At 42.2% G+C, this 11,916-nt stretch overlaps 1 protein-coding gene and 1 long non-coding RNA gene across 2 annotated transcripts; one reads left to right on the top strand and one right to left on the bottom strand.

The window, feature by feature from the left end:
• Window positions 1-838: 838 nt before the first annotated feature.
• On the bottom strand, window positions 839-7,497 carry LOC145449887 (uncharacterized). Its single transcript, XM_080328326.1, has 4 exons — window positions 7,288-7,497; window positions 4,515-4,592; window positions 4,373-4,382; window positions 839-1,019 (listed from the first exon to the last, which is right to left on the bottom strand). The coding sequence occupies exons 1-4, from the start codon at window positions 7,495-7,497 to the stop codon at window positions 901-903; spliced, it is 417 nt and encodes a 138-aa protein (XP_080184452.1). The 3' UTR covers window positions 839-900.
• On the top strand, window positions 1,589-3,135 carry LOC145450667 (uncharacterized). The gene is made up of 2 exons (XR_013918561.1): window positions 1,589-2,850; window positions 2,900-3,135. It is a non-coding gene; the product is annotated as an uncharacterized LOC145450667 (long non-coding RNA).
• Window positions 7,498-11,916: the final 4,419 nt, after the last annotated feature.

Below are 11,916 nucleotides of genomic sequence, written 5' to 3'. Positions count from 1 at the left end.
TCTGTTAATTTAGGCCAGTGGTTCTTAACCTTTTTTCTTACAGCGCCCCCTTTCAAAAATTATCGTGCTCCAGCGCCCCCCAACTTCATATTGTAAGGAATGTAATAATAGGCTTACCATATTTTGGAAATCAAAAAAGAGGACACTTTTTCAGAAATTTTCCACTTGCAAAACCGGAGTGACATTTCCAAAATTCGGTTATTTTACCCACTTTTTTTACTCCACATCGTCAGGTGGATGACTAAAAAAAAAAAAGGTCATTTTTTCGCTCAGAGCTAAAATCACCGTTTTTCACCCGCCGGAGCTTCATTTCTGTGCTATTTTGTGGCATATCACTCGCAATTTGCTCTAAAATTTAGATTCTACTGCAATACCATTTTTCTCCAGCGCCCCCCATACCGCCCCCCTGAGCCCAGCGCCCCCCATATCGCCCCATGAGCGCTTCCGCCCCCCTTCAAAGTCGCCAGCGCCCCCTGGGGGGCGCTGTGGGCAAGGTTAAGAACCACTGATTTAGGCGCTTCGCAGACCCCCGGTTGAGAACAACTGCTTACATTGTTTCACACAATGTGTTTCTTCAGTGCATGCTGTACCATTTTCTTTATCCGCCCACTTAACATGAGTCATCTACCATAGTAATTCATTTTGGTAGCGAACCGCAGCTTTCCTGTAGATTACTGAATTCAGAATAACTGAATAAACAGCCGGATTTCTTTTTTCTGTTTTCAATTCAAATAAAACGTCAATGAAATAGTCAAACGCACTCATCATTGCTCCATCTGTCTCACTAACCCCGGGGGCCGGGGTCCAATGTTCTGATCACTCCGCAATGCCTTCCTCTGCCTCGCTAGATGTTGGTAGCTGTAGAACTACAGCAGGTCGCTGGTTTGTAACTAAGTAGGCCTACTCTATCGAGTCTCGCAAGGTCTGGTTCAAGGACATAACTAATCTCTCGCATGACTCTCTGTCCTTTTGGCATTGCTCCTTATAAGCAGCGATATACTTGTCCCATCCAACTTCATCTAAACAGAATATGCGCCAAATCAACCATAACTTAGGTAGGCTAGCAACAAGGACTACTGTGGCAGTGTATAGGGCGTGTCACAACAGTATATTTTCACGCCATATTAGCATATGACGGAGACTTCCTATTGGAATGATGGAGTGTCTCTATAAGCTCGTGTAAGAGCTGGTAACTGACAACCTCCAAACCTTCATGAACCTGCTAACCAAAAACAGATATCATTCGATCTGGCTTTCATTCGATCAGAGACAACCGCTGTCAACTATTGCAGAGGGTTGCAATTTATACCGCTGATACAGCTATGAGACTCATTTGCTAACCCTACTTGTAACAACGTCTGAAATATATTCGTATGTCTTGCGTATATCGGCGTCTTAAGAAGATCTCACCAGGATACAGTACAGGATTCCAGGTTAAGTAGTCAGCCAGCTGAACCTATAATACTTTGGTTAGCTATACTTCTACTCACCAGGAACACAACCCATTGTATTGCTGCATGGTGCCCCGAGTGAGGAGAAGTATAGCTAACCAAAGTATTATAGGTTCAGCTGGCTGACTACTAAGTCAAGTGAAGCCAGGACTTTTTCGCTTCGCGCACAGTCGTTGTAAATTGACAAATACGTTTTCCACGAAATGTCGGTTAATATAAATTAGGTTACGTATTGTGTTGTTCCGCTCATACGGCACTGTCGCCATATCAAATAGTCATCACAGTAACTATGGCCATCAAAACGTTTGAAACTACCATTCGTCAAGTAGTTACCCTCCATATAGCTTGTAGTTACGGGGCTTTGGAGACATTTATTTCATTGTATTTTATTGCTTGTTTCTCTTGTGTCGTATTCGTGCTAAGCCTAGTTGTTAAGTCCTTTTCAAAGTGATGCTGGCTGTCGTGTGCTGTTTCAGATTGCGCATGCACGTTCCGACCTCGCCTTCGCTTCCGGTGCATCAAGCTCTCATAGTCAAAGGGACATCGAACGTTTTCGATCGACTTGGGGAACAATTCTGGCATAAATTTCGTGTTACGAAATCAACGGACCGATTCGCAACGGAACGAGATATCGGGAAACGGTTGACGCCGACAGTACACTACCAACTGCGGCAAAATGATGCTGACTGTTGACCATATATATGTCCACAGCAGATTACCGACGTAATACCGCTCTCTACATCAATCGACCGATTATGTCGCCACGTACGAAATATGCAGTTATGGTACTGCGAGAGCCGATTCCCTGAAGTCTGTTCAAGACAGACCAGTCGGGAATTCAAACATATATTACGCTGTTCCCACACCGAAAAGAAGAGCCAGACCCCATTTGAAACCTGCTTTGTATATGCTACAGCAGGCAGATATATCCCTCAGCTATGAGTAGCAGATGTGCACCGCGCGCGAGATAGACTGAGGTATACGTCGATTTATACCCAGTCTTAATTATACTGATCGAAGTATAATCAGTTTTATGTAACGGCCACATTGTATATCTCGGTGGCCACGGACTTGTTTTGCAGTTGGATAGCCTCCCAGGCTTGGCAGATGTAACACACTTGATATTTGAGCCTACTGGGATGTATTGTATTGTGTTATTCTAGCATTTTTTTTTGTTAGGCTAGAATTATTTAGTATTGTTAGTGTTAGATGTTGTGCTGTGTATTTTCAATTGGATTGACTTGTATATTAGAAAACAATGAATAAAAACATTACTAGTGCAACACCACTTAAGTAAACAAAAAGATTATAGGCCTAATGCCTTTGCTATTGTTCGATCTTGTGTTAGTCTCGTATTTTCTTAGGCTACAATTGCCTGGTATGTTGGAGGCTAAAAATTGTGTTGTGCTTTTGTTAGGCTAAAAAAAAAATTGTGTTGTGTTCGTTAGTCCGTTTGCCTACGTTGTACATTAGTAAAGCTGTAGAAAAATATGTTCTGACATTATGAATTTGTTAATCAACAATTAGGCTCAATTCCTTGTCATTGTTAGATATTCTGTGTAATTGTGTAGTCACTACAAGGGTCGTTGAATAATTGCCTAGACACTTTCATCTGCCTATTCAAGTGCCTTCTATTAGGGACGGTAGAGATCCCTGATCTATTAGACCCTTTCCGTATTCTTATTGGACTAAACATCTTAAATTGATGTTGTTATTTCATGGTTGTGTAATTGGCTTTTCCACTTAATTTAACTAATTAAGTTTCCCTTTCATTGAAGGGATTGTGTAACAGACCTCTGTTGTCGTTCAACCATGAAATGTGTATATAGGACACTATGCTGAGAGACATCCTGTTCTAGAGTAATTTGCCTTGTTCATCTCTCTCTCGTTGTCTTAGTAATTGGACCTGTTTCGTATGTGGTATAGATTGGCTAAATGACTTGCTGTTGTTTACACCTATACAAATTCTAGTCCTTCCGCTGCATTGCATGTCCGCTCCCTCAAAGGGGAGGCGGTGTGGCAGTGTATAGGGCGTGTCACAACAGTATATTTTCACGCCATATTAGCATATGACGGAGACTTCCTATTGGAATGATGGAGTGTCTCTATAAGCTCGTGTAAGAGCTGGTAACTGACAACCTCCAAACCTTCATGAACCTGCTAACCAAAAACAGATACCATTCGATCTGGCTTTCATTCGATCAGAGACAACCGCTGTCAACTATTGCAGAGGGTTGCAATTTATACCGCTGATACAGCTATGAGACTCATTTGCTAACCCTACTTGTAACAACGTCTGAAATATATTCGTATGTCTTGCGTATATCGGCGTCTTAAGAAGATCTCACCAGGCTACAGTACAGGATTCCAGGTTAAGTAGTCAGCCAGCTGAACCTATAATACTTTGGTTAGCTATACTTCTACTCACCAGGAACACAACCCATTGTATTGCTGCACTACTTTGACAAAATCTTATCTTGTTATCAATCATCATACCCTTTCTCCTTTTATGCCGACGTTGACTGATACGATCTGAGAGGACCAAGCGAGATCTTGTTTAGTAATAGTCAAGAGAGGATTGTGCCGCGTGCTGCTAACAAATATAAGACCTACCTCTTTCCCTTTTTGAACTTGACTCTGTTTAGGCTGTTCTGGCTCGTAAGATATTCCACATCCTGGTTTGAGCTGGAAGGAGGATTTGATTCTTCACTAATGACTGAAATTTACACGCAGCTTAATATGAATGACTCAAATTACAAAGATCAAGAACTAACTGCTGGTGTCTTGCGTTGACGAATTAATGCTATCATCAGTCGTGTCTGTACATAATCAAGAAGTTTCCTGATTGGCAATTTTTACCTTGTCTAATCATTAAACCTTACCAAATCGCTGCGACAAGGTGTCGACAGCTGTAAGCTCACCTTGAAATGCCTGTGCAGACAAAGTAGGAATCACAGTAGAAACAAACGAATCCAATCTCTACGTAATTTATCAAAGATTACTTTTGTCCTATGGCCTTTCGCACATCAGACTGTGCATTTTTGCAAAATACGGCCAAGTTACTCCTCCAGTGCCTGACTTGGAGGAAGTCTTCAAGACAAAATAGTAAACTGTTTTTAAGTTTTTCCACTTAATGAATATCTAATTAAATAGTATATTCATATTGAAATGAACCCGAATATTTTCGGCTGACACTCGTCAGGGGTAATCGTCAGCAACTAGTAGAGAATTGGAAAGAACATTGTATATCAACAATCGTATCACAAAATATGACGTCACCAGCATGAAATTTCGAATGAGAGAGCGTTCAATGTACTATTTTTAGGTGATACACGAACTCCTTTTGTTGACAGAGTTTTGGTTGGTGTATTTTGATAAAAGTTGATTCCAAGGCACACAAATGGAATTGTGAACGGCCTCGGCCTACGATTCGAAATCGGTCGTCTCGATAATTATTCGCACAAATCGGATTATCCAACAGATGTTTGCCGATGGCAGAATTAATTGCCTTTGATCGATCAGCATCAATCTTAAGTGGATGAGTTAAGGGTGAGCTTTTCACATCGTGTGACGTACGTGTTCTGATAAATCTGGGGACATGTTGGTTTATGCGGTCCTGCAGACGTCTTGACGTTCTTCCCACGTAGCCACAATCACAGTGGCACCTATATTCGTACACTACATTACTTTGTTGAAGTGCAGGAAGCACGTCTTTGCGTGTTGAAGGGAGCAGTTGTGTTGTTGTAAAAATCACATTGGTTTTGACTGTATCGTAACATTTACCGACAGCAGAAATCAATTGTTTTTCAAAGCGGGTGGAAATGGGGCCAATCCAAGGTAGATGGATATAAACATCTTTTATTGTTCGTGCGGTGGGCTCTGTTCGTTTTTCTGCGTTGAATTGCGTTAATTTCCTCTCCATGCCGCGGCTGATGACGTGTTCAGGGTAACCGTTATCAAGTAAGATTTTTCGGATGTAGTCAAGTTCTAAACTCAGTTTGTTACCCGAACATATCATCACCGCTCTATGCACGAGTGTGCCTATGAGGTTAATTTTTCTGCGCCGAGGACTAAATGAATTCCAGCGAAGGTATTGGCCTGTGAATGTCGGTTTCCTGAAAACAGACGTTTCAAATTTGTTGGTATTGCGCTTTTCAACTAACACGTCCAGAAATGATAATGAGTTATTGCGTTCTTTTTCTATTGTGAATTGCAAGGCCGGGTGAAGCGAGTTTAAGCGAATGAGAAACTGGTCACACTCCGATTCATTCCTGAAAATGACAAATGTATCATCTACGTATCGGCGGTACAATAGTGGTTTGGCGGACTCACGCTGGGACAGAAGCTCGCCCTCGTAATACCCTACGAAAATGTTGGCCAAAATAGGTCCCAGGGGACTACCCATGGCTAAGCCGTCTATTTGGCGAAACATGACCTCGTTAAAGCTAAAAAAGCTAACGAGGTCATGTTTCGCCAAATAGACGGCTTAGTCATGGGTAGTCCCCTGGGACCTATTTTGGCCAACATTTTCGTAGGGTATTACGAGGGCGAGCTTCTGTCCCAGCGTGAGTCCGCCAAACCACTATTGTACCGCCGATACGTAGATGATACATTTGTCATTTTCAGGAATGAATCGGAGTGTGACCAGTTTCTCATTCGCTTAAACTCGCTTCACCCGGCCTTGCAATTCACAATAGAAAAAGAACGCAATAACTCATTATCATTTCTGGACGTGTTAGTTGAAAAGCGCAATACCAACAAATTTGAAACGTCTGTTTTCAGGAAACCGACATTCACAGGCCAATACCTTCGCTGGAATTCATTTAGTCCTCGGCGCAGAAAAATTAACCTCATAGGCACACTCGTGCATAGAGCGGTGATGATATGTTCGGGTAACAAACTGAGTTTAGAACTTGACTACATCCGAAAAATCTTACTTGATAACGGTTACCCTGAACACGTCATCAGCCGCGGCATGGAGAGGAAATTAACGCAATTCAACGCAGAAAAACGAACAGAGCCCACCGCACGAACAATAAAAGATGTTTATATCCATCTACCTTGGATTGGCCCCATTTCCACCCGCTTTGAAAAACAATTGATTTCTGCTGTCGGTAAATGTTACGATACAGTCAAAACCAATGTGATTTTTACAACAACACAACTGCTCCCTTCAACACGCAAAGACGTGCTTCCTGCACTTCAACAAAGTAATGTAGTGTACGAATATAGGTGCCACTGTGATTGTGGCTACGTGGGAAGAACGTCAAGACGTCTGCAGGACCGCATAAACCAACATGTCCCCAGATTTATCAGAACACGTACGTCACACGATGTGAAAAGCTCACCCTTAACTCATCCACTTAAGATTGATGCTGATCGATCAAAGGCAATTAATTCTGCCATCGGCAAACATCTGTTGGATAATCCGATTTGTGCGAATAATTATCGAGACGACCGATTTCGAATCGTAGGCCGAGGCCGTTCACAATTCCATTTGTGTGCCTTGGAATCAACTTTTATCAAAATACACCAACCAAAACTCTGTCAACAAAAGGAGTTCGTGTATCACCTAAAAATAGTACATTGAACGCTCTCTCATTCGAAATTTCATGCTGGTGACGTCATATTTTGTGATACGATTGTTGATATACAATGTTCTTTCCAATTCTCTACTAGTTGCTGACGATTACCCCTGACGAGTGTCAGCCGAAAATATTCGGGTTCATTTCAATATGAATATACTATTTAATTGTATATTGAAGTTCTGTACCTCCAAGAAGCTCTTCTAATGAATATCTGTTTCCTGAAGAAAGCATAAGCATATACTGCTCACAAACAATAAGATTCTGCACATATTCCTATACCCATTTTTGCTGTAGCCCCTGTTGGAGAGTTCCTGGGCAATACTACCGTAGTACTGCTGGTTCTTGCCTTTGCAGCCATCAATTTTCTGTATAATCTTCATCTCCTCGATTAAACACAAAAGAAGATTGGTTTCTTCTTGGCTCCATGCCCCAAAACGTATTTTCTTAACCTCCGCCATGTCGCTATAGTACGAAGCCAATACCGGTAGTACTAGTACGAATTACGGAGCCGGTCGTCTTATTTTTGGGCCATTCCATACACCAAGGGTCGGCAACCTACGGCCCGCGGGCCGGATCCGGCCCACCAAGCGAAATCGTCCGGCCCGCGACATAATAATTAGTTATCACAAGAATACGGTCCGCCGTTTCAAAATGAGTTTCAATCTGCAGTGCAGCACTGCATGAAAAAAATGCGGCATTGCTACGATATAATAATAGCCTACATCGTATTAGTCTATAGTTACGCCATAAAACAAAGGTGGTTGAAGTAGGAGATGGAGATAGACTAGACCAGTGGTTCTCAACCGCCGGTCCGCGGACCGGTGCCGGTCCGCGACGACATTCCTGCCGGTCCGCGAGGAGTATTACAATTTTATACTTTAATTTCAAGATGCAATGTTGAAGGCTTGTCTTTTAATCAAATAAATAAAACATCTAATTTTAAACTGATTCAAAACTTCGTGAGGTAACATTAGGGCTAGAAACATGTTCGATTTGACATAAAGTACAAGACGTTTCATTTGACGACATGCGAGCGACAAATGCAGAACAGATACGGGCTCACTCATCGCTAAGCAGCGCATGCAGTTTGATCATTGGTTTTCGATTCATTTATTTTGTGCAGGACCGTAACTGGGGCACCCCAAACCGCCCAATTGGAGAGGGGCCGAGCTTGAAACGGGCCCAAAATAATTTCGCAAATGAATATAAATCATAGCGTTTTATTTGAAACTTTTTCCAACATTTTTCAATTTATTTTCGGGCTTTGCACGATTTAGTGTCCCTATATGTCTTGCTTATTAGGTGCCCTTCTCCGATAAATACGTATGATTTATAGGCATTTCGGCGTCAGCCATTGCCGCACCACGACGTATCCACACATAATGAAGTTTAGGTTAACATATTGGACTCCGAAATTTGGGCCTAAAATTCGACCGCGAGAAAAGCGCTTCAGTCGTGAATGATCGAAAATTATCGCCATTGTCGCGATAAGCTACGTAAACTATCTGCTTACGCTGAGTAGAATGGATGTGATCACAAGTATAGGCGAAAACATCCACCCAAGTGTAGGGTCTTGGGGCGACGCCCCCGGAAGTTTGACTTATCGCCCTGTGGGAGCCCCAAGATCAACGTTTTTGGGGGTGGGCTGACGAAGTGCTTTTTCGGCCCGGATTCGCGGATGGCCGGTATAGCTGCTGTAATGTGTTTTCTAGCGGCACGCACACGCACTGCATCCGCAGTTGCCGGAGTAGCCTGCGTCTGGTGGCAGTGGGCAATGAGCAAGGTAGCACGACAAGGTGCTTGGCTCGACTCCGATACGCTTCTTCTCTTGATATTGTCGGTCGGTATTGAGTTGGCGTGGCCGTTTAAACGCACGGCCTTTGGCGCGAAAGAGTGTAAACGACACGTTTATCTGGACAAGGCAATTTTACCTCAACTTGGTAGACTCACTACCATAAAATCACGTGGATGCTATCATAAATATTATTAAATACGATCAAAACCATCCAAATGTCACTTTCTAGCATCATATAATTGCCAAAAACGGTTGAATACTTTACATTTTGGCTTCAATTCAATTTTGACAGTTCACCGGTCCGCCAGACATTTTTTGAAATTTTACCGGTCCGCGAGGCGAAAAAGGTTGAGAACCACTGGACTAGACTGGATCAGTGCTTATCAATCGGGTGTATCTCGCAACCGAAGGTGTTCCATACTTTTTTAGAGGGTTTGCCACTCTAACGGGGTGTGACAGTAAAGGTGTTCTTCCTTTGCTTCAAAAACGCTTGAAACATCTCTGACGCTATGACGGAATCTCAAACTGTTCAATTATAGATAACTAGCCTCCGTATGTTAGTTAGCCTATCTATAGTTTAATTTTCCATAAGGCATTTTGTGCCAAGACAAAACACCTGAATAGTGTTTTGGCCACAATGGTGAAAACTGTTAATATGATTTTTGTCTTATTAACTGAATCAGTTATGCCAGATATTACTAGAAGCAGAGAATCAATATGGCGATGTCATGTAGGCCTATATCTGTCATGTTCGCGCATTAGGTCGAGCAGCTATGCTTACACGAGTGTATGAACTGAGAAATGAAATAGCAACTTTCCTCGAAAACACAAATATCGCCGACTCATAATCTTGTAATCGAAAATGGGTATCTCATCTTGCTTTCCTGGTACATTTAACGTCACATCTGAACATATTGAAGTTGCAACTTCAGGGGGAAAACAACTAAATACATGAGATGTTGAGGCGCATTCAAAACAAATCTGTGACTCTGGAAATGTCAACAGTACAAAGAAAATTATGCTCACTTTCCTATACTGGAGGAGAGAAAACCTAGTACCAACACTACATTTGTAACTGTGATACGAAATTTAACAACTGAATATTCACCCGCTTTTCCGACATTCCTTCTCTACAAAATGAATTCTGACTATTCAGTACTCTGTTTAATGTGGACGCCAATACCATTGCCTGAAAATTTCAAATGGGCCTTTCTGAAATGCGATGCAGTTGAATTGAATGACAAATTTCATACAAAGAGCATATCGCTGCATGACTTTGACAATGAGTAGCCTACGTTCTTGAGATTGATGTTTATCCCAGCTTGACCAACAATGCAAAAGAAATTGCATCAATTTTTGGAAGCACGTACCCATGTGAACAATAGTTTTGAACAATGAAATTCACGAAGAGCAAGCTATGATCACGTAGCCTATTTCAGACGTCCATTTTGAATGGGGTCTGATTCTTGTTTCATCTAACTTGTTAACATAAGTTGAAGACCTTTCACAAAGCAAGCTGCGTCAATTGTCCCATTTATTCTGTGTTGGTGAAGTGTAAATACATGTGTCTTCTGATTGGCATGATTGAGATTGCAGCAATGTAGTATATACCGAAGTGAGCGCAAAATATAGTACTAAGAAAAAATTCCGGCCCGCCAAAAAGTTGTACACCCAAGTTTGGCCCGTGACTAGCAAAAGGCTGCCGACCCCTGCCATACACAGACAACCGATGTTCACATCAGTACCTCTTCAAATCTCCTGAAATTTGGTACACACACAGATGAACTAATTCAAAACAGGATGAACTTTATTTTATGAAAATTGAACTTCGGGGTCAAAAGTTACGTCACTTTGAAAATTGACAATTTTCTGCTCATTTCGGGTCTGCACTTCTCAGGTTTTCTCAATGAAATATTCAAGAAGGTGTAGCTAGATGTTGGACGACAGTTGAGATACGGCACTTAGATTTATCTGAAACTTGTCTGATCGTCCATATTTCCAAGTCAAATTTATTACCCTGTGGGGTAGGGTCAAAGGTTAAATTTGGGGGGAAATCTAAAATTAGTCAGGCGTTACACGATTTAGACTGCGGATAGCTCAAAATCACATTAAAATATTTTGGAAAAAACGATATGAAATGAAAGTTTGCTTCAAGGAGAATTCGTTCATAGCTGTTTGATTTTTAGACTGAGTGATGAAATTGCAGTTTCAAGAGCAGACTTCATTTATGCACGGAAATGCAGTACTAGTAGGGCGTGTTCGGACATCGAGTCCCGGGTGTGTGCGGATATCATGTCTGGGGTGTGTTCGGACTGTGTTGCCATTCGGACATCCTGTCTGGGATGAGTTCGGACTGTTTTGCCCCTCGAACATTGTGTCTGGGGGGTGTTTGAGACATCATGTCTTGGGTGGGTTTGGACAGTTTTGCAACTCGGACATCGTGCCTAGGGTGTGTTCGTGATGTGCTGCCATTCGGACATCGTGTCTGGGGTGTTAGGACTGTGCTGCCTCTCGGACATCTTGTCTGGGGGGTGTTTGGACATCATGCCTGGGGTGAATTCGGACTGTGTTGCCATTCGGACATCGTGTCTGGGATATGTTTTTGCTGCGCCAAACATGCCTCAGACCTGATATATGCACACTATTTTTATCCGGACATGCTCCGGTGCTGATACCTGCGCACTAAATACCCCCATACATTGTCTGGACCGAATATCTGCGTCCTAAATGACGGGTGACCTATATATGACCTATATGTCTGCTGTTTTTGCTGATATCTGCGATAGTTGGGAATATCCACAGTAGTGATAGATGAGCATATTTACATCCACAGTAGTGATAGCTGAGCAGGGTTACCATACGTCCTCTTTTAAGAGGATTAGTCCTCTTTTTTGACTTTTTTGAAAGTGTCCTCGGAGGACACCCTTTTGTACTATTTTTTGAGATTTTGTCCTCTTTTTTGAAAATTCAAGTCACATTTAGAGCAAAATGCGAGTGATATGCCGTAAATTAGCACAGAAGTGACGCTCCGGCGGGTATTTCGGAGTGAAAAACGGTGATCTAAGCTCTGAGCGAAAAGTTG

The sequence above is a fragment of the Botryllus schlosseri genome, chromosome 11 (assembly GCF_051294905.1).
Source record: "Botryllus schlosseri isolate E-star chromosome 11, Bs_hap1, whole genome shotgun sequence".
In the NCBI taxonomy this organism is placed as follows: domain Eukaryota; kingdom Metazoa; phylum Chordata; class Ascidiacea; order Stolidobranchia; family Styelidae; genus Botryllus; species Botryllus schlosseri.
Note: the sequence above shows the minus strand (reverse complement) of the source record. Positions and strands in the feature narration are given on the sequence as shown.